Source organism: Temnothorax curvispinosus, unplaced genomic scaffold (genome assembly GCF_003070985.1).
Source record: "Temnothorax curvispinosus isolate PA1 unplaced genomic scaffold, ASM307098v1 QBEX01006096.1, whole genome shotgun sequence".
In the NCBI taxonomy this organism is placed as follows: domain Eukaryota; kingdom Metazoa; phylum Arthropoda; class Insecta; order Hymenoptera; family Formicidae; genus Temnothorax; species Temnothorax curvispinosus.
Genome location: NW_020215876.1, coordinates 57,259 through 85,218, shown reverse-complemented (window position 1 = coordinate 85,218; position 27,960 = coordinate 57,259). Strand labels below are relative to the sequence as shown.

The window sequence follows — 27,960 nt, the reverse complement described above, 5'->3', positions numbered from 1 at the left end:
AAATAAAATTTATATTATCTTATTCGTTATTTTAAGAAAATAAAACGCATACACACAAATGTCGCGGTTCGCGTGATGCGCGTGTTTGAATCTTGTTTTAGATTCTCAAAATAAAAGTAACGCTAAGTATAGTTTTGAACTTCTGGTTGTGTCGCCGGATGTGAAGGTGTGACTTGGCACATACTCTTCATTTAAACGATAAATGCTGCATACAGACTTTCAACACGAGAGATCGAGTTAACATTTATAGTATTTAAATATCTAAACATTCTTCAATATTAAAAAGATCAGATTTTGTCGTAGATATTAATCGTCAACTAGGTGCGACATTTTAATAACGTTAACGAATAATTAAACAGGTGAGATAATTTAATAACAGGAGAAAAAAAGTGATTGTTTCTTTTCAAATGGCAGCGTTTTATTCCAAATAATCGTGAGTCGATGAAAGTACAAACGTATTTTTCTCTTACAAAGCGATATATATTCTATAATCGTTACCCTGTACATTTCTCTCTGTGATCATAAACACTTCGCGATAAAAAAATATCATGGTTTTCTCAGTCTTTGCGTTCATACGTCGTTCATACGTCGCCGGCGAAAAAAATCATCGTAAACGCTATTGATTAACATTCCTACAGTGATAAATGTGCCTGCAACTTGCATATGTAACTCGTGTGGACGTCTGATAAAAAAATAGCAACATGACGTCTGATCGCAAGTGATCATTCGGCATTTATTGAGAGTGTCCCTATTTCTGGATTGCGCTATACATCCACGTCATAGCAAGCTTCGTGTAAAACGGTAGATTATTTTTTACCAGAACTTGCAACTCCACAAACATTTTGCTAAATGCACGCAAATTATTTTCTCTTTCTTTAATAGTTATTTTTTAATTACATTTCTATTAAATTCTGTTATTAGACTCATCGTATCATAAGTCTATCAAGATTCTTCTAAATACGTCAAACTTGGATCATCACATGACTTTCAAATTATCTTCTTCTTGATCTTTTATGTCATGAGATAATCGTTGTACTAAAAAATTTGATAACATCGTAAGATTCTCTTCATATTACATTAATTACATCAAAATTTTCTTAAATGCATGGAACTAGATCATCACAGTGGTCATGCGAAGAATTAATTATTCTCTTTTTGTCTTTGCTGTCATGGAATCATAGTTAAAAATTCGATGTCATGAAATTCTGTTTCTTCAGATTTCCTTCAACTTTTCCTGAAGGTACTCTGTGTACATATAAGTAGGATAGGATCATTGCCTTAATTGCGAAAGAAACATGCAATTACATATTTTCTTTGTTTTTAATTCGTATAGGATAGTTATTGTAATCGAATCTTCGATAAAACGTCACTATTTTTTAATTTCGGTAGTCGTTATTCAAAGTAGCCGTTATTAAAATTTCGATTTCAATAATGTTATGATGACTGTATAAATAGAACACAGTCTGTCATATTAATCTGAGTCATTAGTTAAAAAATTATTATTAATTCTTGTATAAAATAATTAATTTTTTTGCACCATCTGCAATTTAGTATTTAATGATTTTCGTAAATCACTATTATTCAAAAGCAGTTATCATTCTGTCATAAATCGTTATCAAATCACTAATACTAATCAACGCAGTTGATTGGCATTGAAATGTATCCTTCTTCGTAATGTCTGTTACGCATCTTAATAATTGCTTTCGCATGATAACAGATAGAAATTGTCCTTTTCAGAGAGCGTTTGCAATTGCGAACTACGGAACATTTGATCGCAATTTGAGAGCTCTGTATTGTCTATAAAGTCGCTGTTTGCAGAATTGGTAGAATTCGACCTCGCGGGTAAAGTTGCTGCGCACCAAGTTCTTCACTTCCTCGCTGACTGGCGGTTTAAAAAAGTTTCGATTGATCTTCATAAAGGAATTTGCTTGATCTAAAAAAAATTGAAATACATAATTATACGGTTAACGTAATAATCTGACTCTAATAATTTACGATTGTAACGTAATGTTTAAAATTATTATTGCGTATTAATAGCAATACATACATATATTTAAAAATAATTATAGAAATACATATATATATAATTATTTTTACAATTTTTAAAATATTTGAGTTTGACCAACACATTCGACCAATTATACTCATAAAAGATATTACAATTAATAAATGTAGATGTTTGATCAAGAAGATTAAGATTGATCAGCAGATAATCAAAGGCTTACCATAGTAAACGTCAGTAGCTCCCTGGAAAAATCGTGGTATGTAGTTTTCCAGTACCGTGAGAGTTGTATTTATGTCTTCTAAGACGCCAACTACCGCGTAGTGCTTTTCCACCGCCAACTTGGCTCGCTCCAGGGCACCAACGGTATTAAAAGGACTTTCGGAAAAGAAGTATATGTTAGATTTGTTAGAATATCGCACTTGTGCATTCTCCATAATAGTTATAAAAATATTATTATAACTTTTTAATATATATATATGTCAAAGGTCATTATATACTATTTAAAATGTATTGCAATATAAAATATTTTATATTGCGGATTTCGATTTATATACAGTTGCAAAAAACAATTTCTTGATATTTTGCGAACAAATATTCTTACGTGCATTTCTCGCTGTGTCCACAGAAGAAGAGAGTTTGTCTGCGATGATCGCCGATACCCTCGTGAATCTCACCCTCCAAATATCTGCACTCTCGATCGCCTTTTAATACGCACGACTCAAAGTCCTTCTTGAGCCAATTGGGATCAGGCAACGGTAGATCCGGAAAGATCTGCTTCCTCTCCACATAGTACCACGGGGCTCTTACATAATAATACCAGGATATGACCCTTTCCACGGGATCGCGTACTATGTTGATATAAATCGGCTCCGGTAGGTGGAATCTGACGAAGAAGACGCAAGAAAGTAGAAAATGGCGGTAGCAATCATTTAAATTGCCAAGGCTAATCTCACTCTGTGGCACTCACTCTGTGAAGTTAGTAAAGCAGACGTGCTTCACGTAAACAGACGGTTCCGAATAACTGCTGACCATCCTGGCGAGATGTAGCTGAAAGCATGAAGAAAATTAAACTAAAATTATATACGATCTGTACAGCCTGCAATATCTTTTTAGAAGGATATTGCAAAAGAAATTAATCTTCCATTATTATATTTTCATTATTGTGATGAGCTTGTAATAAACCCCCTAAACAGGAAATAAGATTTTTCAACAAGGATCAATGTTGACTTCAAACGTCTCTTTTAGTTTTTCTATAAATGATGAAATATCTTTCTAATATCTCTTGATACTTGTTCGCAAAATTTCACATCTCTTCTTTTATACTTTATTCAGCGATATCTTCTTCTGCTGCTCTTTTTCTCTTTCCTACTTTTTTCAAGATGAGAAAAACCAGAGCAAAAAAAGAAAGAGAAATACGGAAAAGATAAAACCGTTAGCGGTTGAATCTTTGAATCGGTCAGTATCGTCGTATTTTTATATCACCTTGTAGGGCTCAGCGGTGACGGGATTGTAAATTAAACTGGTAATTACTACGCGAGCGGCTGCCATCGCGCGATTGATGGTAATTGATTGGGTTTTCTTGTTGGAGGTCGTCGTACCTGCTCGATCGGCGCGAGACGTATAGTTTCAACTCGCTGGACACGGTCCCTGTTGAACGAAAATGCATTCCTTATCGATAGCCTCCTCAACAGCTCCATAAAGGTCTGTGAACCGACTTTCGGCACGCGATTGAAGAACAAGACCTCTCGGCCGGCCTTCTTCGTGTTGTTGAGAGCGTCAATGTCGAGCGCTTCTCGATCCTCGTACTAAAAAAGAAAAAAATTGTAACGGTCAAACGGTGCATCCGCGTTAATTATTATCATATTGTCGAAAAAGTCGAATCTGTGACCTAAATCAATATAATTTTCCTTATATTTGTTTGCGGTCAATTAGGATCACACGTAAGCGCGCGCGTAACTTTTCTACATTCGATCCTCTATATAATACATTTCTACATTTCTCTCTGGGATCTCAATAATAGAGTTAAGAATGTCGGGAAATAATCAAGTATTCGTGAAACATCTGTGAGCGTCAGAGGAATCAGGATGCAGGATGCAGGGGGAATGTTGCGGACGCGAAGTGCAATTTACGAACGACTTTACCCGCTCATTTTCGGCGCTCATCTGTCATTATCGGCGGGCTGCCCGTTCTCCGCGAAAGAGAGAACATATTGTTCCAGGCGGAACGTCCGATTCCCTCTCGTTAGATAACGATTCGTGTTATTAGCAAGTCATTCCTCGGCATAAGGCGAACGAAGGTAAGACTTGGCTGTAAGCGCAAGTGCAAGTACGAGGCAGCTGCCTCGCGTCGCGAATTGCGATACCCAGCGGCGTGCAGCGCGCGGTAATAAGCGGCCCGTTCTCTCGTTCGCATCGCATCTTCCGTGTATATTTTTATCACCAGCACTTACATCGATCGGGCGTTTCTTTTTTCTCCCCGTCATCTACGCGTCGCGCACTGCATGCTAATTTATCCGTTCGGCGCGTGCATCGTGTGGCACGTATCATCGCGAAACTTAGCGCCTATACATCTATACATATGTATGAGCAAAACTGGAACTGTGTATTACTTCCTCGTCTCGCAGAAGAAAGAAATGAGAATATAAGAAGGTGCGATTTACATTTTCTTTCTTTTTTCTCTTAAAAATTCCCTGTCACTGATGGTTGTCGGTTTTCTTGCAATGTGTCGCAACGGAGAGATCGACGAAAGCGTGCGGATTTAAATTTAGAATACTGCAATTTAGCATTTGCTAGATCTTAGGTGCTTTCGAGTAAATAAAATTTCTGAAGATCGTTGAAGATTCTTTTACGTGATTCACACCATTATCTCTTTCTTTGTATATTCTTTTCTTATCTAGCTCTGATTACTCTGATACAGCTTATTCACGCTACATCGTGCAAACAACGCGTAATGCAAGTAGGTCGAATTCCCGAACAATTTACCGGTTTAGAGGAAATACGTTATGCGCACGTGTAACGGATGGGTCTTTAAGAAGGTCATCTAGCATCTAGTGATACATAGTAATGTAACATGTAACTGATCGTACGATATTGGCCTTGATCGGTACGATCTTAATAGTTTGACAAGACAGATAATAATATGAGATAACAAACGAGATATTAATAAAAATATAATGTTTTATTCATTTGTAATTGAAATAAAATTATTATTTATTGAAGCTAATAATTATTTATTAACACTTTTATCAGTCTCAAGATTTTCTTCTATGTAGAATTTTATTATTAGAAAGGATTAATAATTATTAAATAATTATTCGCGATATAAAGTAATAAATGCGCTAATTACCTTTCCCACGAGGACACGTTGCACATTTGGGTAATGGATGATACCGTTTGAATCAGAATCTGTCTGGATACCATCTGAAAACAGATAAAAGTTTTAAACAATAGTTAAAATATTTTAGTAATTAAATCAATAAACAACGACGTGAAGATTATAAAATATTAATAAAGGATTTATGAAAGATAAAAGTAATTATTAAAAATCATTTTATTGCCGATTAAAAAAACAATAATCGACTTTGGTTTGTTTCCGTTTACACAAAATGAGACTGCAATTTTTTCTCTGCTATTGCGGAGAAAACCGCGACGGATTTGTGTCATGTCATTCGGAAAAATAACTGCCGCGCCGGAAGAAGATAAACTTCGTTTAACGTTTGATGGACGACCCTGTCGCGCAAGTTAGCGAATGCCGAGATTCTTGCTTCCGCTGTGACGATCACGCGGAAAATTGCGTACATAACGACGAAATCTTCTACGAATGCATAGCTTTACTTAGAATTCATGTAGATAGTTCATACAGTTCCACAAAAATTCTTTGTTGAATTTTTTCTACTACTTTTCTGCAACCTAGCAATTTAAAGCCCCGCGTGATATTAACAAAGAAAAACCGGAACATCGAAAATTTCCGAGAGGCATAAACGAATTATTCGATGCATTAAACTGTGATTATACATGTTAGAAGACGTACGATCTATTCGACATCTTAATTCTTTTTACACTTGTCTGTAGTCATAATACTTTCACTCATATGTCAAACATTTTCCAAAACTTAAAAAATATTGCCAATTAAAAATTACCTGTGTTAACTATTATTACTGGCAAAGCAAGGTCATTGCTTTTAGTAAAATAATTATTTATATCTTATAAGACAAAAACAGGTGATAATTGTTGATTCTTAAACAATTTCCCAGGTTTATTCTTCCTTACGGTTTTGCAAACTCGCACTTGTATCTTTGATGATGTATTCCGCGAATGTTGGCGGATTGTTTGCTGACGTGACGTGCGTGTAGATCTGTATCGTGCTTTTCCCAACGCGTGCGTACAGTTGAAATTCGGTGCGGCCGCGGCGGCGGCGTATGGAATAAAAGCTGCGCCGGAAATACCGTAACAAAGTTCCGCGCGATCCGTTACACGTGTACGGAACATGCGTCGAGAAGTTATTTAGCCAGCAAACTTACGCGATTGTTCGCTCGAAACGCTGCGGACATTGATGGATAAGTTCAAAGCTCGGCTGCTCGACGCGGGCAGTTTAGTACCGGTAATTAGCATTCTGATTACGTTGCCTCAGCACGCGCAGAGCATTGTCGAGATCTATGTGATGCAAGAACACAAAAAGTATGATTTGCGCGCCACGTTTCCTGGTAACGATTCAATTAATGAATTATGAACAAATTGTCTCGAGCTGGTTGATCAAGGAAGCGATGAGATGTATTATCGCACAACGTGATCGATCGTTGCAACTCCGTGGAATTCATTAAGACGCTTAGAAAGTATAAGTACGACTCCGGGCTCCGGGCCCTTGTTAGCGCACCCCGGAATCCTTCGGACGTAAGTAGCAGTCGATTGTGCATGAGTACGCGGATAACGAGAACCTCACGATGGATAAATTGGCGATCGCGCGTGATTAAGAGGTCGCTGTGAAACTCGGCCAAGATCAACGATCTGTGGAAGGACCGGAATCGAGGTCCTCCGTAGGCGACCGTGGTCATCTCTAGAAAGTTACCGCTTCCCGTCGAGAATCGAGCTGCTCGAGAGCATCTCTCATGCGCGCGGAACGAACGCGTCAAACGCGTGACGGAAAAAGGTATAGCGCGCGCGCGCTCCCGCTCCCAGCAATGCGCCTCTCCTATTTTTCTTTCTCTACGTCTCTCTCTTTCTCTCTGTGTTTCTGCCACGATGCAGCCAACTGGAAATGAGATCTTGTTCCGTGCAAAGCCGGTCGATCGTTCTATATACTTTGTCTTTGATCGACGCGACTAATCCGATTCTTCCGCTCAATCAAATCCGGATCAACTCGAGTGAAACGCTTAATGCAATGCGCGTTTGATACAAGGCGTTTTTAAGAATCAATTCATATGCATTTTCTCCTTCGGAGACCGATTATTATTTTATCATTCAAGTGTTGAAAAAGACGCTGTGAAAATGTCAAGCGTTTAAAACACTTTCTTCCTAATTCTCTTTCAGTGTCATCTTATTAATTAAATATAATGATGTCATGCACGCTATCAGAAAGTTTCATGGGATCTTGGACTTCTTAGAGCGATATCTCGCTGAAGATCAAAAAGTGACGACAAAATTAACATCTTATTGACCGGAAATTAAATTCAACAGAACGCGCGAAACATTTGTGCGGAAAATGTAGCAGCAAGGATTCAGTTGGGATCGTACAAGAGATAAACGTGTAAGCGGCTCCTCTCACGATCGCATGCGCAGTAGATGCGGTCGGTTCGTGGTTCGTGATCAGACTGACAATAGCACCCGCGGCGCGGGCGCGGGCAGCTTCTTGTGACCTCACGCAACACAAGGGAAGCCGACAGAGGCGATTATCGATGGTACTTTTCTCTCTCTCTCTCTCTCTCTCTCTCTCTCTGTTTCTTTAGCCCTTTTTCTTTGTCTCCTTTTTAATCCCTTTCTTCTTTTGCATAACCACGTGAGTCGGAGTCAGCTTATCGTAACACTTTAAACGGATAGTTCTCCAGGCGTAGACTTCCGATTGACGCGCGCCGCAGCTGCAACTCACAGCGACTCGCGTACAATGCCGATGAGTTATGCACAAGATTGGTTCACGATACCTCTGTGCAATAACGGTTTCTATCGGCATTGTACTCTGCCTGTTTATAAAACTACGTCTCAGATAAAATCCAAGTTGTGGGTGCATACTGCGATAGCTATAATTAATTTTGTATTAGCTTGTTACCTATGTTATCATGATTATTGTATATATTGCAATACTGTACAGACAATAGCAATATTGTACGATAACCGACAGCAGTGACGAAGTACTTGTTTTGTTTAATATTTTCCGTGGCATTTCGCATATCCTGTATATTTCTTAAAATAGTTTAATGATGAAAAGTATCAGAGACTGATACATAATATTAGAAACTGAATCAACAATTTTTCGATAACAATATACAGAGTGTTATTCCTCATTAAACTTAAAAGATTTTTTCTTAAAAAAAATTGTAAAAGAAAATATTATTCATCGTTATACATATATCTCTGGACTGATTCAAGCCCGCAGCACTTCTGTGTAAGATTTTTTCTTCTCTTGACAGTAACTCGGCGGTGCGACGCGCTTCATCGATTGTAATGCATTGCGCAAATTGAAAATTGTTCGATGGTGTATAATTACGACGGCCAATAATTATCGTGCTTGCACACGCATCAGCGGCCTTTGACCGCACCCCGCGGTTCGCGACGCCGCGCCGCGCCGCGCGCCGGAGGATATAGCGGCTAATCGGCGACTGCGAGCTTCGTGACCGATACAGATGCAAGTTTAATGGACGGACAAGACACCGCCGCGCGCCGCGTCCGGAACTGCACGCTCGCCGGGGGCACCGCCGGCCGCGGCCGCAGCGTAGGCGTAGGGGGCTTTATTCACGTCATTCACAGCTTAAGACATAGCCGGCGACGCTCGCAAAAAACCGTCCGTTGCATCTCCCGATCGTTGATCTTTGGCCGCTGGAACGAGAACGGCTCTTAGCTCCTTATGCTCTATCCGTGGCGCTCTATTATACAAAATGTTAAACTACTAGCGTGTCCAGGCCTCGTGTATATGGACCGTTGTTTCTTATGAAACTTTCTTGGAGAGAGTTGGGGACTAAAAGATGTGACAGTTTTGTTAGCGATCTTTTCAGTTGATGCTTTTTCAGTTTACGTCCTACGGAAAACTTTATTTTATTATTTTGTAACGGAAGAAAGTCGGAAATGATACCATAGTATATAAAGATAAAATTATTAAGTACCTGTATAATTTGGAACTTTGAAATGTATAACTATATATGTAAACAAGAGTCCAACATTGCCGTTACTTTTTAATGACTGTTTCCACGTGTCTCTGCGAAGGAAAAAGCAATGTAAAAGATGTCAGATCCTGGTAATTTTTGGTTTTTATTTGATTAATACAGTTATGTTACAAAATAATTAAAGGTTTGCAACCACAAAAATAATACGAATAAGAACTCAGCCTTTACAAATCCTCGTATACATCATTTTTTCCACATTTTAATTTTATATCTATCCGGTGGAACAACCTAATTCTCTCGTAATTTAACGCCGTGTTTATTGCATAAAGGAATAATTTCACATCCCATAAACGATAAGCGGTAACAATTAATTTTTATTTTTATATTACCCTTCAATTATGATACATCCGTATGTATGTATTTATTAATCTATATGCCAATTGTGGCTTAGGATGGTTTACATTATTACATAGTATACTTTGTTACACAGTTACACAGTTACATACATACATAATTACATAACTACATAATTGCATAATTACATAGTTCCCCCATTTGTCTTACAATATTCCACAACAAAACATCCTACTAAATTCTCGAACTTATTACAATCAATTACCACTAAATATATATATAATCTTTTCTTATTCCCATTTCCCCTTTTATTTGATATACATATATACAAGCCCCTTCGTTTACGTGTGGTCTCTCAGCCTCTATTTCTTCTCTTCTCCTCTTATTTCTTCTTCTCATTGCATCCGTATGTATATGAATCCTTTTAATATCTCGGACATGACATGATATATATACATATACATTCACAGTTTAGAACACATGCGACTTATTTTGTATTATTCTATAAAAGATAATTTGATTTGAATATAGGATTAATTTAATAATATATTAACAATTATATATTTTTATTACGGTTCATTTAAGATTACTTGTACTAAGAAATGATTATCAATAAATACCAAACACTATTATTATGAATATTTTCAAAATGACGTTGAAATTGCTTTGTGATCGAACCGAAACGTTCAAGCGCTGTTTTTAGCGCAATTGCAACTTAAATGAACGTTTTGCTTCAATAAATTTAGAACTGTGACTGCAACTTGAAAAAAGGAAACATTTAATGTTCGGTGGAGGAAAGAGGAAAGAGGAAAGAAGGCGGTCATGTTTTTAAAGAGAAAATCGCTTCGGCACTGTATTAACAGTATGCGATTACGCATCTGCGTATCGTTTTTACACAGCACTCACTTCGCTTGTAATAAAGACTAAACCCAAAAGAAAATAATAATGCAGTTTTTTCACTAAATCGTGGAATTAAAGAAGGTCAGTCAGTCTTGCTTGTTATCATCAAGAATCTTGTAATTTCGAATTATTCGTTACGGTACTCCTCGAATGGCTCGAATAATTTTGATATTAAAAACGATGAACCCATAGTCGGGCTTGGGGAAATTTGCGTGAGACGCTCTCTTTTCTTCGTGGCCGAGATATTGTGCGTGCATCGCGAGGAAAAAGAAAGGATGTCAGTGGTCAGAACAGGTCGGCGGTGCGGAAGATGCCACGCATAATCCGCCAGACCGGACTGACGACCTTTTACTCCCATTTTGGTCACGAGACCCATTGATCCAGAACTTGAGAAAGCTAGAGATTGACGGAAAGGTGAGGTGATGGGACGATGCTTGGCGTTGTATCTTGGGCGATCTTGCAGTCTAATTGTTCGTGATGCCTAGAAAAAGCTTGGTAACTTTCATCTTTGTCAAAAGTGGGGCTAACGTGATCTTTTCCGCCTTTCCTTTACCAAGGTTCCGAGCAAATCGATGGACTGGTGTACCACTATACGCACACCTGCAAGGTAATTCGAAAGAATTCGAAAAAAAATCGAAGAGTAATTTCGTCTCGATTGGGCTTGGCTGCCGTGGGAACGCATTTGTACATAATGATATACGAATAGTTGTAGATTGTAATGCAAACGGTTGATTGACCGTGACAGTGATCGACCATGCAATTTCCTTAATCAAAGATCCCGGAAATACAGATCACGGATATATTATATGTATCATGATGATTACGATAGCTTGTCTTCTTCACGTATTGTATCATTTGTTATTTATGATCAAATAGGTTCGATGTCGATCTTTCTTTGAAAGATGTATCAAAATTAAATCTTAAGTCAGTTTCAAAGATTTTCTTGCTCTTGCGAGTTAACTGATGGCACTAACAGGAAATAAATACGTAATAAGTTTAAATAAGCTACAGCTGTTGAAAGCTGAGTGAATAAATATGTCAGTGAAAGTCAATTGTGTATTCCTAATATATATGTCAAATAGATGATCAAACTAACGCTAATGATACGCTGCGATATTGTCAATAGATAGTAGACGCCTCGAGTGTACCTTAAGTCCGTGATGCCACACCGTGAATTTCAACAAGGTAGTTCGAACAGTCAATAATCGCGCGAGAAATTGTTTGATTTTTGGCTGCCTTTCTGCAATACCGCGAGGAAAGACGTTGCATATAAAGGAGTGTCTCACGAGAAATTCAAAAGAGAGTCGCCTGACTACTTTCGCGAAGCGCGCGTTGTAAGAATAAGAAATGTGGGTCGAGATCGGGATTTCATAGTCATTTCAATCGATATCTTTTCTGCGATTTTTATATTTAATCATAATTAATAACAAGAGAAACCCAGTTTAAAGAACAAAATTCTAACCATAGATAAATTCTGAAAAAGAAAACAGTTTGTACGAATTCCGATTTCATTGATTGAGGAAATATTGGCCTCGACTCTCACAGCTAGTATCATTATTTTTATACTTGATTAAATGATTTGGAGGCATTTGTTAATTATAATTAATTTTTCTCTTTCTTGAGTCTTGAAAGTTCACACATCACAGTTATTTAATTTTAATTTTTCAAGAAATAATCAGTCCTCATATCGAGGCATTACGAAGAAAATTCCAAAAATGGAAAGCGATAGGAGAACTTCCTTTTTTTGGTATGACATGGAATTATTCTGGTCGCAGAAAACTCGTTTCCAGAATGTCTACCAAGCACTGTAATCGTGACATACCGTCTGTGGTCGAAGAGAAACGTTTACAAGATTCCGTGGTAATGGATCCAACCGTAAAAGGTACAAAGGACTCGGCTTAAAGTCCTGGGAAAAACGACTCGCTGGCTACTTTTATGATGGCCGCGAAAAGGTATGAATTCCTCCAGTTTCGAGGAATCCGAGAATTCGCACTCACGAAGAGTCAGCGGCTTAGTTCGCATCGCCGATAGCTTGCAAGATCATGTTTCATATCTGATCGACTAGAAGTTATCGTGTTCTCGTATCATTATTAATTTTCTTGTGGAATTTATGTTTTGTTGAAAACTTAATTTATATTAATTACAGACAATTTAATTATTTATATTAATTATTATTGGCGCACACACGCACACGCACATACAAAAGTAACTGAATTTAATTTAACTATCTTAATTTAATTAAATAATCCAACTAATTTCAAATTTGTCAGAAAAAAATTATAAAGTAGATTTAATATTTTATTCGCTATTAATATTTTATTTAATATTAAAATTTAAATTGTTTTAGTATCTACCTTCGAAGTCTAAAAGCATTTGTCGCAAAAAAATAAGCTTTATTTAATAATCCCTGTTAGACATGTCTAGAAAGTTAAGTTTATAATTGAACGAAAGTCCTTCACAAAGTTGTCCGGCACCGCAGAATATTGTCGCCATATCCGATCTACCGATAAATCATGCGGTTATGCCAGGGATTAATACTACTCTGTTAGTAAAAGCACGCGACGCGCAATATAATCAACAATTCTATTAAGTGAAACTGAAATTACTAACTGTATGTTAAATAGGACTTCCATAATGTTGGCTGAACACATGAGTATAATCGTTTGTTTGTACAATCACTTGTTTGTAGCATCTTTTCATGTGTTAATGATACAGTAAAATAGAAACGTCCACTTTCTTTTCCTTTTATAGTCTTATTATCATGTAATATGATGAAGTGGAACTTACATACTACGGTAGCCGCGTTAAGTTATAAAAAATCTGAAATATGTATTACACACGTATAAGACGAGCTATTTAACTTAATCATCTAATATTTATGTAGTAATATAATGTAATAAACATATTCTTAAATAACCGCCGATTTCTCATAACGTTAAAATAGGAAACTGTGACAATTCAAAGAAAAATTGCGGTAAAAGGTAGATTGAGAAGAAGCTTATTTCAGAAGTTTTCCAGCGTTCTGTATATATGTAAAACAAAGATAAACCCTACTTTACAATACGTAATAAAATATTAAATCCACTTTATGATTACTTGGGGGATTACATTTATGCTCATTTCATTTCCGTACCTCTTCATTTTCTTGCCTTATAATATTCTGATTGAACTACGGGGAAATTATAGTTCTTCAGCATGATCTTATGCGGAAGAGTTATGCGTCTATAAAATTTAGATGTATATAGCACATCTCGGTAAGTCTCGGTACGATCTGCTCGTATATTATATATACGTGCAAGATGATCCAGCTCATTGATGCGTTTCAAAAAGGAAATTGCTCAAAGTGGGTTAGACGGACACTGTTCGCATCTCTCGAATGGTGTTTGACCCATAACATATCGTTACTGGCCCGTACAAGAACGTTTGTAGATATCGTTTATAAGATTATTTTTGACCAAATACATCCATGAAGAATTTGTTATACATATCTGACATATTATTTCATAAAGATTGGAAAAAAATCATCAAATCTTAGGTTCTTATAGATAACTTTCTAATAAAGCATTTTGAGACCTATGGTTATATAACATTTTTTTCTTATTTCTCATAGAATATACTAAAGTTTGTACGGAAAAACCTAGGGAACACCCTATATATTTAATCAATTAATTTCTTATTATGTCTGATTCAATTACGGGATTTACCGCAATGCTTATCGATCCTACGCGTTTAAACCCGTTTCTATTCATAAAACTTTATCTGACCTACAGAAGTTTCGCTATCTGTTTTAGTTATCACATATAACAGGTATTCAATTTAATTCATAGTAGCTAAGCAGCATAAATATCCTAATGCTAACAACATATTTAAACAACAAAAGAAAAAAAATTATTATGTTATATAACATAGAAATTTAAAAAAATTATATCTTAAAATATATTTTAAGTTAACAAATTGATTATTGTTGATGATTATTATTGCGATTAATAGCACACAAAGCATTTCTCAAAGCAAAATCGACCTCTGGATTGATAAGAAAATGAATTTACGGATTTAGTTGATTTTTACGAAAACAATATTCGCCATTTTGGCTTCTGCACGTGCTTCAACAATGTTTCTTTGTTATCATTTTCACTGTGATGTATTCATCTGAAGAATTAAAAATATATAATTATTGTAGCAGATTTTCACTTGAATGATCGTGGGCGATGATTGATTTCAATGGTATACTATACGCTGAACTAATCGTACTCTTTAAGCGGAACCTGACGTATTGTATATTGTAAATGCAACAATAAGAATCACTTCCTATTCTATTTTAAACCGACCGACTGGTTGTGGCCGGAACAATAGCATTGCATGACAACAGTTAGAAAGAAAGTACGTGACGAACAAAGCGTCATTCTAGAATTTGCGTTTAATTTTCTGTAACTTTATATGTCACTTCCTTTTGTAGATCTCTTTCATTTTTTAAATTGTTGCATCGCAACAAGTGTGCTTTTACATCATTTTTTTATCTTCGTAGAAAATTATTAAATTTTAAGAGAATTTTTGTCGAGTCTAATTTTCGAGATTATTTGCCTGTTTCCTTCTTCAAACTTAGATTTTATTAGAATTAGTGAAAAATGTAATAATTAAAAAAGATAATTTTTTTTTATCGCAGTTACTTGTACGCACGTACGTAGGTATATGGATTATTTTAAAACAATTTATATTAATTATTGATAAATGATTAATATTTGATTGATTGTTTGAGCAATTGACAGATACACAAGAGAATGGCATACTTCTTAAATGAATTACTTTATTGTCAGTTGGACATCCGATAAATTGATTCTGACATGCCACTTTTGCTTATCAATAAAGTGTTACTTTCACTATAACAACAGCTCTCTGAAGAAGTCGCGAGCTACTCTACTTTCAACTGGTACACGTACTTTATATCGTGTACATGCAAAAAGTACTTCACTTTCACCCACGCGCATTGTCATTTTATGTCTGGCTGGTTACTACTAGTTAGAGGAAACATCGCCAACAAAGTCGAATGTAAACCGCATTAATATTGTTTACACGTATACTCAATGTGAACTCTTTATTCTCTTGTACGAGTTTATTCCGCGCTGAATCGTCGGATTAAGTTAGGCGTAAGCACGAACAAGGAAGTAGGCTACGAGACCTGCTCGCGAAATCCTGTTTCAGAGCAACGATCAGAGCGGAGGAAATAATGCATGGCGATTACTTCAGTAGTTGAAGGAGAACTTTGATTATGCGTGAAAATTGATTTCATTAAAATTAGTAATTCACAGGATAAATTGTATTAACTGTTAAAAATCAATTTATTAATCAGGATATTGAAAAAATTCTTAATAATAGTTTAATGATAACGAAAAAATGAGTAATTTTTTTATATAGAGTTTTTTAAAAAATATATATTTTTTTAAATCTCGACATTTAAAAGTTTTTATTAAATAAATCTATTCAATAATGTATTTAAAGACTGCAAACTTATAAGAAAATATGTAAGAAGAGAAACAAGCCACACATACGTATAAAAATTATTCTTGTTACTTGAATTTTTACTGAATCATGCGATTGTTTCCGCGAATGACGGCACTCCATAGATCATCCTCGATCGAGGCTCGATCTCGATCTCGCGCGCGAAGGGGCCGGACATTGCACATTCTTCGCGGACGTATTACGAGCTGTTGCGAACCGCGATAACATCGAGCCTATAGGTGCACCACGAAGGTGCGAACGCATCCTTGCGAAGAAGTGGAAGGTACCTCGTTAATCCATTTCATTCTCGTGAATGGTAACGAATCTTTATTTCTTCCTTTTATCACATCAGGGTACTATCGGCCTACCGCTTGTCACTAGCGTCGAGATTCTACAATCTAAGGTCCTTTCGTTCAATCACATTCTGTATGTTTTTATTGACTGGAATAAGAAAATTTCTTATTACAATAGTTGTCGTTATTAGCAAAAAGTACCATTTCTCTTGGATGGAACGCGTTTCACTGAATAACTTTTTTCAAAACATAGGTAACTGCTTTTCGTGCACGAGCAATCACTTTATTTTATGTTTTTATCGTAGCATCGTCTTTCACCCTTTCCATCTTCATTGCGAGTCGAGCGTATTTCTCCCGATTTGAGCTTCTCGTGGTCTAGTATATATATGTATATATATAAGCGATTGAACTTTCATTTTCATTCACATTGCCATTTACATCGCCGCGAGCGATTAATCCATTTCTCCTTTTAACGTGCGCGAACGTTTGATTTATTTTCGCTCATGTTCGCCGGTGTTTTTCCTTTCACCTCCCTTTGACGTGGCCACTCTCGACTGCTTGGTCAATTCCGCCTCCGGGGAGCATCCTTTATCTTTCACGTGCACACGGTTACCTCTTCCTCCGACTGGTGAATGGCTTTTAAGAGTATCGCACGGATTTCACGCGCTTCGCGCTGCCCGGAGATTAGTGTCGACTTACGATGATCATAATTAACTTAATTGAGTTTTTTTAGAGCAAAATGATTTCATGTTTTCTGTATATTGGTTTAAAGAAAGCGCCGTTTAAGATCTTATTTGTCAAATACTTTATTGAAGATTACATAACAGGTAGATTTATATGCAGCCATTTATGAAAATTTTAGGCAAAGATCAAAGATCACGAGATTATAGAAAACAATTTTTACTTTAATATACAAATATACATGTAATATGTATATGTCGGCTTTGGCCATTTATTTCGCGGAGATTTTAGATTATATAGACATGGTTCTTGGATATGATTATTTATGTTGGATTTCTCATCGCTTCTTGCGTACGAATGGTCTCTTTATCCAAGTCTCTCACGGAAATAAAATATTGCTCTTTTCGATCGCAATACAAATGCGTATATGGTTCGTTCGAACACTCTGACTTTCGCTTAACAAAAACGAGTGATATTTACTCTTTCAATTGTGAAATTTCTAGTAGAAAGTAATGCGACTACTTATTATAATAATTGTGAGCTGTGTTCATAATACATTGTTAATCATTGTGTTCTGAAGAGAGATGAATTTCTGTGAAGATTGCCATGTAGACCACGAATAATATTTTTAACTCGCGTGCAGGATCGCCATTGTATGTAAAGGCCGTTTCACACGGCTTTATGTACAAGAGTATTCACAAGCATTCTGTTGATTTTATGCGATAACCAAAAACTATTTTTCATAAGCATAAAACTTTTGTTGGTAAAATTGAAAGGAGTGTTCTCTCTCTTTCTCTTTTTCTCTCTTTCTCTCTAGAAAATGTTTCCAGATCTCGGGAATTTTTTCAACGCGTTGTTTCTTTAAATCAAAATTAAAAATATAAATCGGACATAAATAAAAAATTACTGATAATTATAAGTACGACAAAAGTACTCTGTGACGAATAAGGTAAGAAAGTGAACAGAGTCGTGCAACTTCTTTTGTATATATGTAGTGATACTGATGTACAGTAATCGTATCATATAAGTAATCGTCGAATTTGTAAGAAGTCGAGTACTTACCGGGAATAATCCGCCGGTGTTTTGCACTCTCGATCTCTCGTGAACGAGCACGATTCACGTTTGCTTCGAGACAGCGTGCTTGCACCGTTTTAAATAATAAAGCGGCGCCGGACGTAATTGCAAGCCGTAACGTAATAAGTAATACGGCGCGTCTAAGACGCGGATTACCACGTGTAAAGCGAGCGATAGAAGGTGCACGAATAATTGCTCTACGATTGCGAGCGAACGTAGTTCCTTGCTACCGTTACGAATCCCGCGAAATGGATGTAGTAATGGTATCGAAGCAATAGAGATCTCGCTCTCTTAACGTCCATATGCACCGCATGCACGCATATGTGTGCGCATTTGAAAGGATACAGATCACAACAAAAACAGTTTCTTTGACGAATTTGTCGTTTAATTTTTATAAAATAAAATTTTAAATATAAAATAAAAATAATATTCAAATGGCCCCGCGGATTAAAATTTAGTATGAAGAATAGGGCAAGGAAACCCGTAACAGGATGTTCGTGTTTTATTATTTTTAATAACAAATAGACAAATATTATTCCAACCACAGTAAACTGCGCGCCGACAAATCGTCAGACTTGAAACACGATTCTGGTTGAAGTAGTAGAATCCCCTCACACGCTACCCAAATAAAATAAAATAAAATAAAAATATTTCTTTATTATTTAAATTTCCTCGTCCAAATGTTAACAAAAGAAATATTTTTGTTTAGAAAAATATAATGATACACACACGTTTAGTGAAATAATCGAAATTAAAAAGTTAAAAAGAATTTTTAGCCAACATATAATACTTTTTTTATTTAGCTTATATACTATTTTAGAATTCGAATTAAAAAATGTAAAACTAGGGAAGGTGTGTTCAGGTACTAATGAGTCTAATGATGAACAGATGTACGTGCGTCCTGTGAGTGAGATGCACGAGCATCTTTAACTCTCGTTGAATATGCGCGTTCACTCTCTCACACCTTGACCTTCCTCAACCGGGAAGTCAACAGCACCCTCAGGGAGTATGTACGAGCACGTAAAAGCGCATGTATAAATGTATCTATTATAGCGCGCGGCCGACACGAGTATAATTCTAATGTAGTTCATTTTCAGACGACGAGAAACTCGCGTTTATTATCGCACGTTTGTGTAATGAAATAGATAATTAGCTCCTTCCAATTAACATTTCTAACGGTCTCGAATCTTGTCACGTTAAAAAAAGGATGAAATAAACTTTTTGCGATGTCACTTTTTATAATTATTTTTTCATTTACGTGTAATTTATTTATTATTTATCGTTTAAGTGGGATAATTAATTATAGTATTTTTTTGAAACGTACACTGGGGCATGCTCTGCATAATTTAATTTTTATTTTTTTAATATGTTGTATCTTTTTACCTGTTTATATTTATTTTATCTTTAGTTTTCGCAAGTATATCATTCTATTTTTTATTTCTATGTACAAAGAGATAAAGAGAGAGGTTTTTTGTATCCGACATCGCGCGTTTGTTTCAATTTCATTAGACATTACAACAGTCGTTACCTGATGAGAGTTGATTCGCCGAGAGCACATCATCTTCCCCCGGTTGAAGACGTACTTCCATTTTTTTCAGACGCGAATGTAGATCTCTCGTGTGTAGAAAGAGAAAAAGTGTACTGGATATCGCTACTAAAGCGATCAGCTCGATTGTCCTGTAAGCAAAAAATTATGAGTTAATTAGCATTATATTATAATTATTCAATTACATTATATTAGTTATGTTAATAGTATTCGTTTGCTCAGGATTATTCATAATTTTTCTCAGCTTGCGGAATGCTGTTCTTATTATTTATGCGACAAATATTTGCTCGATTCGTAAACAATATGGAGAGTTTAATTTGCGACTGTCGTGGTGGACTGTGGAGCGAAATTGCGACGTCGAGAAGCCCTTTCGCAAGTCAAATATTACGAGCTGATCGTCATCTAGGTTGGCAGTGAGGGAATCAGGGCACGGCGAAGCCATCTATCTCGTAATTGGTCGTCCCGTCTGGGAGATGATGTTTCTCCGTATGACCTGGTTCTTGGAGAATACTCATCGACCGTGAAGCTTGACGGTCGCTTCAATTTCGCGGGGGTCGGCGCAACAGGTGCATCGTTCACGCATACCTCGCATATTCGCATATTAAATACGATTAAATTGAAAAGCTCGAAACGATGATACGCTAACGGCTAAACTGTGTGAGAAAAAGTTCTAGAGAATTCTTACTTTTCGCAGACCTGACAATCATCCGTCGAAAAGAGAAGAACTATCTTTAAAAATCTTATAATCTTGAAGAAATAGGGAGGGGATTTTTTATGAGATCTTTTGGATCTTATCTTATAAAAATGTTACTAATTAATTGAAAAACGTAAAAGACTGTGTAAAGACGGAAAGTACTGCAACACGTTATTAGCTTACGGCTTTTCTTAGTGCATTATTGCCCTCGAGCCCTTCCATTTAACGAGCTGTGTAATACACGCGGGCAATAGCAACGGCATCGCGAATCGCCCTGTGATAGCAGTCGTTATTCGTACGGTATATCATAAATAATGCAATAAACGTTGCATTAAACGCGATACGGGCGGCGCACGCGAGACCATTGTAATCGATTCCTTCCACGATTACGAGTTCCAAGATTGCGCGATGCAATGCATAGTAAATCGCGAGGCGCCTTTATTATCGAGCTCACCGGTAATCCTCGATCCGGCAAAGGAGGCACGAGCGCGAGCGGTAAGAAATAATTGATTTTCCTCGCGTCGTTCACCAGCGATTAACCTGGTAAAAGTGGAAGAATCATATCGCGCGGAAACCACAATTAAACATACATACCGAAATGAAATTCGTGCTAATTGTCTCGGCATTTCTTTCCATTATAATCCGTGAACGTGTCGCTATGTAATCTCTGATTCGAGTGTGGTACTTTGCCCGATCTCACGCGACCGCGTTAAGAGAACTCCAGGCAATTGTCCTACATACAACTTTGGTTTCGAATGCACGTTGCAAATTCTGCAATTTGATACAGATGCGCGCGCTGCAACTATCTACATAGCGGCCGTAGCTGCATATACGATTTAATTCTCATTTCGGATACATTCGTTCTTTGTGTGAAATAATTACGCAGAATTGTATGTGGATTCTTTTAAGATTGCATTTAAGATTGCACTTTTAGTGTTAACGTTTTATTCTCATATTTCTCATTGTGATTTAATTCCGCTAATAATCGCAGCTTGAAAGGTGATTGCACTGTCATTGAACGGTTGCTTAGTTTTGTCATTAGCGCGTAGAAATCGAATAATTATCTGGAAAATACAAATATTTGTAATTTCTGGCTAAAAAAGGATGACACTAGGATGATTAAATCCTAGTTTCTAGAGGAAAATTATTATCGTGTATATATATAGAAATCTTTTCTGAGACAAGAAATAAATTACGTAATTTATATTTAATTATATAATTATGCATCTTGACGATTTTGTATTGTTCACGCTACATTCGTACTTCAACTTCTTAGGTAGAAATTTTATGCGTGATTTAACCATGCTATTATTATGTCTACTTTGCTTCTGTCCTTGCGCGATTCTTTCATATTCTGCAAGTACTCCATTAAAATTAATAAACGATTTGCAAATGCTAGAAAAGGTTGCCGACCTCTTATTTAATGCTTAACGGAAATCTAGTATCCTTTGAATAATAGATGAGTGTGGTTTCTTTCAAGTGATATATACACAATACATGTCAGCCATATATTTGCGGTTAAGTCATGTTTATAAATTGCAAATTTGCAAAATTTGGTTCTTCTGTGCATATATGCGGTATTTGGATATCAAGTTTTCGAGTTTCAAACGACATTTAATTAAGCACAAGAAGAATTTATGGCTTTACGAGCTACTAATGTCTCATTAGTACCAGACACTGTGCAAGATGTCAAGTACTTCGTGGGAAATGTCCCGAAATTCTTCTGAAACAAATGTAACGCGGAGATTTTCATCGGCTGCATTAAAATACAATGGCAATCAGTGTTCTCGCGGTCTGATAAGGTCGTAATTTGGAAAACGAGATATTTTTACGGAAGGAAGACGGAAAGAAATTAAAATATAGGTTTTTATCAATTTTATAAAAAAAAACTAAACATTATATACATACAGTAGAATCGTTATTCTTCTGTTTAATAGAATATTTGTATTAAATATGCAACATTTTTTAAGTGTTATAAAATTAAACAAAAAACAAGCAATACTGTACATTTCTTATTATTCGTATTTTTAACTATCGTGCATATAAAATTCTAATTCAAAACATTAATTACAGAAGTATTAATTTCCTGTAGCGCTTTATGAAATTCTTCTCTTGAAAAAATGAAATGAGAAATTATTCATAAATAAGTATTAGATTTTTTCACCTGAGTTACGAGAATGTCTATAATTTCTCAAATTATCTATAATTTGATCCCAGCCATTTGTATGTATGCGCAAATCACTATCCTTCGGCGTAATTCGTCGCGCCGATGCCGCTAGTTTCCTCGAGGATATACAAGGACGTTCTCCGGTATTCTATCGCGGCTCTTCCGGGCTTATCGGCAAAACGTAAGCAGATCTACTCGAGGGAAAAGCGAGAAACGAACGGTATCGTTCTGGCGGACGCAGTGTCAACGACACACGGAGAGAAGGGAACCGTAAGCTCTTAGGAACGCGTTTTATATATACCGTAACGGGGTACATACAGGGGCACCGTGTATGTACATACGCCTCGTGTACATAATGGCGAACGCGTATCTGGAAATCCGATTGTCTCGCGCGGTGAGAACGTCGCGTGTAGGTATTCGATTCGCGAAATGTGCCATCGAGAACCGATGGCAGGAATGCGCCGCGCATTAGGCATTTCTATTTCAATGCGCGAGTACGTGCCGTTGGTTAAAGAGGTCTACGGGTCAGATCGTCTGATACTATTGTAGCCTAATTTAGAAAATCCCAGATCACAAGGTGATAAACGAGCTGATAAGCGGGTGATAAACTGCTACGATATTCTTCTAATTTTCTCAAGGAAATGTGCTTTAGTAATAAAACAAGGAAAAAATAATTTTTTCTTAATAGATATACTACATGTTTATATTCGGAATTTTATTATACTAGCTGTATATGTGCATATATCGTATTGCATTAGATTATTATAAATATAATTGCGGGAAACAATTGTTACTATTTAAAATCATCATTCTATTCTATTCATGAGAAACAGGAAAGAGGAAATAAAACGCGTTTGGAGCACTCGACGCATTCAGACGCGTGCAAATTGTAAATTTTATTAAATTTCTCAAATACGTGTTTTTCTCAGGCTTGATCTTACGTTCCGATACGTCATAGAAAATGTTTACGATTAGATATGGGAGAGGGATGATTCTGCGTTTTGTTTTAATCTTTCGTAATGGATCGTGGTAACATTGGACGCAACAAAGCCGCGAGGCAACGCGGAGATTCGTGTTGAAATTGCAATGCAACTTTTGATCGCGGTCGATGCACCGCCGTACAATGCTGCTCGTTGCAATACAACGACCACAATTGACTTTAACGAGCGCGCGTATATGATAAATTATTGCAGCCGCTACGGCCGAAGCCGTATTCCAATAAAGCTCCGCGAAATGTACTTGACAGGTTCTCGGGACATTTATTCAATCTGTAACAGATTATTTTATACATTTAGAAAAGTCTGTCATTAATCGTTTCTTTTTTCTTTATTATACTTAATGGCATAGAAACAGTTAAACATACGCGCGCGGAGTGGACGTCGTTCCATTTACGTCTGCGTTTTCAATTACATTTTTAATTTACGGAGCACGTTATCTCAATCTAGTTGGACGAGTTCTCCGCTGCTTTTGTTGGTAAATATGTACCGGATGTCCCGATCAACTGTGATATCTTTCAAACACAGATTCTCCTCTCTGGTGCGCGGCGGTGAAAAACACATCTGTACATATATTCAAAGGTAACAGGTAAGAAATTATACGCGTACGCACGTCCGACCCATGTTAATTCGCGGTTTTTTATACACTTAAGCAGACATGCCCTCTGACATTATGCATACTTTATTAAATCAGAATTTACGCTTGACATACAGCTGGCTATCTATCTGTTGATATGAGAGAAGTTGTTTCTCCATAATGGAAATACTCTCGAATGGTGGGCAATTTTCTATACGGCCACTTAATGTGCATTATCGTAGTCACTCTTAATTGCCCGCTGTACCCGTTGTACTCGTTGTACCCGCTCAAGTGCGTTCGCGGCGAACGCTTGATATCGTCGTGAAGAAGTCGGAAGTGCGAGCGGACGGGATTCCGTGTGGCGAGAGAAGTGGCCGCGATAATGATAGTTCTGATACGCGTGGCCATCCAGGAATCCTTACTCCATTTTATGGCAGTGACACCTCCCCGCAATCTCGTCCTTCGACGATGCCTCATTTACGCAATGGGCCTCATAACTTTTATTTATAGATAGTGAAGATTCATTATCGCGAATGCGCGCAGTTTTCTCGCTCGGGCAGCAAAATTCATCACGCGGGACTCGAGCCGCAGAAACGAGACAAATGGACCTGCATTCTTGCAAACGTCACGATAGTTCATCACTCACGTAGTATAGAATTCGTAATTATCAACTGTATTAACATGAGATAAATGAGGGATGTGAAACGACGGTGTGTTTATCCCATATGTATGATCATTCCTAGTGTAGATTGCAAAATTTACAATTTATAGCACAATTTATCGACAACTTTTTTAATTATTTGAAAAAGATCATGTCTTATCAATTGCTTTAAACAAAAATTTAAAATAAGTTAGAAGGTAAGAGATTCTCTAACATTTATTAGAAAGTTGAGTATATTTCTTTGATGAATTTCGTTAAAAATGATATGTTGTAATACAGATGTAAAAAATCAACAAATCAATAGTAATGCATTCTTCGATAAAAAGCTTAGTTATGTAACTCTGAATAATATTATAAATTATCTATAGTTTTCTGTAAATATATAATGAGATAAATCCTGACAGACATTTAATTTAACTCTTAATTATGAAGTCACTTGATATAACATTGAAACGTGGAAGGTACAAAAGTGTTGCTTCTAGATCCATCGAAGGAGTCCTATTTACCGCATTCTACACTGTACACGTTCCACAATGTAGACCACCAACTTCGTTTGTGACTTATGACTTTACGCGCGCTTGGGGGGAGGGGGGTCAATCGTAGGAAGAAATCGCAGGCCGACAAACCACGCATTTGCATGGGACATGGAGCACCCGGGAATCGACCACTCACGATTTTCTCGCGCGGTTCGCATTATTCTGCCGTGATGAATCGATTTGTCACATACCTAGCTCATCGCGAAAGTCTCCCTGGTCACGAGACCTTTAACTCGTTACCGCGACCCTGATCCCGGTGACGCAATGTCTGAACGCGATGTTCGGCACTATTTTTTTTTGGCCGTTAATTTTATACCTATTCGAAAAGTAATGACATATTCATGAGGCAAAACAGGAAACCTTACGTAAAGTCACTTGCATCGCGACCGTCCATGTCCATCGTGTCGCGAACGCGCGTTCACAATTTACATGTGACTGCTAAAAGAACATTTGAATACTGGAATAAAGTATTTCTTGCTTCACCAACTTTCTTTCGCATTTTATATGACATGTAGTGTGAATTATCTGGGATAATCTGTTATTGATAATATAGCCGGACGGTTACCGATTCTTTTCGATCCGAGGTAAATTTTTTTTAAATTATATTTTTTGATATTTTTCTAAGAGAAACGCAAGTGAAATTATTTTATATAAGCTTTATATTCTAAGAAAATGTCTGCAAATTTATACCTCGTATAATACTTAAGGACAATAGCATTAATTAAAAGCTTATGCTAAAATTATATTGCGGTAGTGGAATACTATGCGTTGCACTACATATAATTAAAGCTAACGTACCTAAATTAGGTGAACAACTAGTAACAATGATGTAATTACATTTTCATATTACATAGAGAAGAAAATAGAAATGTGAAATATTCATTATAAATGCGCTTCTCGTAAAATTAGTCACTTGCTTTTTAGCTGCGTTTATTATGCTTATATCTTTTAATATTTATATGCATTATTTTCAGCGATACGCACATAAATTACATGATTATCGCATATTTGGAATTGTGACGTGTTTTTTTTTTAAAAGAAATCAAAATTACATAATTTGCTATCTGATATTTAGGTCCCATTTTATAATCCTACTTTCTTTTCTATTTTATTCGTTAACGGAGCCAATGTCCCATCTTTCGAATGAAAAATTATGTAGAATGATTTAAAAATAAGCATTATTTTCTTGAATTGTCAAATGTGTAATGTTGAAATATGTTATAATTACAAAAGTAATTATATATGATTAAAAAGTTGTTTTTTTTTTTTTTTTTAATAAATTAGAAAACAGAGACAGAGATAATAATCTTTACTTTTCTTATCCATCTTGAGTATTTTTCCATATATACAATTTTAAAAAATTGAGTTTTATGAAAACAAGATCGAAATCATGAAAAAGCTTCAGCTGGCGTGAAGGTGGATGATCGTTGGCTAAGATTGAGTCACCAGCGTGCTTAACGGTTAAATACCTCGGCTCGTTATACAGAGGATACACCGGCAAGATACGGTATCCCTTCGTGCACTCTCATGCTCTACGCGCAGATAAATATTGATGACATCGTAGAAGATGTTAATCGTACGCGCGTAATTAGGCGCCTTTAACGCCGCGGTTAATCGCGTCCCGAGATAGCCTCCTTACCTCTTGGGAACGGGCACTCTCCTCTGCCGCCACATGTTCTCCTTCGGCATCCTGTCGCTCCTTTCGAAATCTGGTCTCTTCCTCACGGGATCCTCTTCTTGCGGTGGCGATCGGACGATATCCCACGAGCTTGCGGTGGTCACGTGCGTTCCATTGGAGGACAATCTATCGTCACCGGGCACTCGTGTCCGGCGGATGCTGCCGAGGTTCGGCAACGGTCACTCATAAAGTCCATTCACTGAATCACTGCTGAATGACGACGACAACGATGACCGAAAAAATATTAATCGAGCGAACGTTAAACGTTCGCCGACAGCTGCAAACGTCAGCCGTTAGATTTCCGCGAGCGAACGATTTTCCCGTCGATCAACATCCGCTACCAGGTCAACATCCTCGATCGGCTCGCCGATCGGTCTTCTTCAGCAATTGTACGCGCGCCTCCCGCAAGTTGAGGCGACTTTACGACATCGTGACCGATGCAATTTCGTTGGAATCGACGGCGGCGCCGGGTCGGAAGTTCATACGGGTTCCGGGTGTCGAAACGCGCGTGCGGCGACCGTCTCCGCGGATCTTTTCAGTCATCGGTCCTCGCGGCAAACGTGACTCGCCGCGCTCGTGAGAAGATACGCAGAGGGCCTGGGAGGCATCCGCTCTCTCGGTCGATCTGCACCGACCTGTCCGCTGGTCGACACGCGACTGCCGCTTTTCTTCGCCGTTTCGGTGCCTCGATAGTCTCGGGTACCTCGTGGACGTGAAACACGGAGGCGACACGCGATACGCTCTATTCCGCGTCCGCGCTCCGTTACTCGGTGGCACGTAATGCCGCGATTCTACTCCACATTCGCCGTGCCATCCCACCGGGCCCCCCCTGTTCCGGGGCCACTTCCACTGCGCGTCAGGCGCACGGTGAAGGGAAGAGACGTTCGTTTTCGGGATGAAATTAAGGTGACCGGACTTTTAACCCTGATTCGCGTGCAGGTGTTCTCTTTTCGAGACGCGAGCACATAACGTTATATCAAGCGCTCGCTTTACA

The 27,960-nt window shown here is 37.3% G+C and overlaps 1 protein-coding gene across 1 annotated transcript; it reads right to left on the bottom strand.

Moving 5' to 3' along the window:
• Window positions 1–95: 95 nt before the first annotated feature.
• LOC112455470 (heparan sulfate 2-O-sulfotransferase pipe) lies at window positions 96–27,910 on the bottom strand. Its single transcript, XM_025017406.1, has 8 exons — window positions 26,928–27,910; window positions 19,641–19,789; window positions 5,351–5,424; window positions 3,604–3,810; window positions 2,973–3,052; window positions 2,607–2,888; window positions 2,226–2,380; window positions 96–1,933 (listed from the first exon to the last, which is right to left on the bottom strand). Exons 1-8 carry the CDS (start codon window positions 26,975–26,977, stop codon window positions 1,758–1,760), a joined length of 1,173 nt encoding a protein of 390 aa, XP_024873174.1. The 5' UTR covers window positions 26,978–27,910; the 3' UTR covers window positions 96–1,757.
• Window positions 27,911–27,960: the final 50 nt, after the last annotated feature.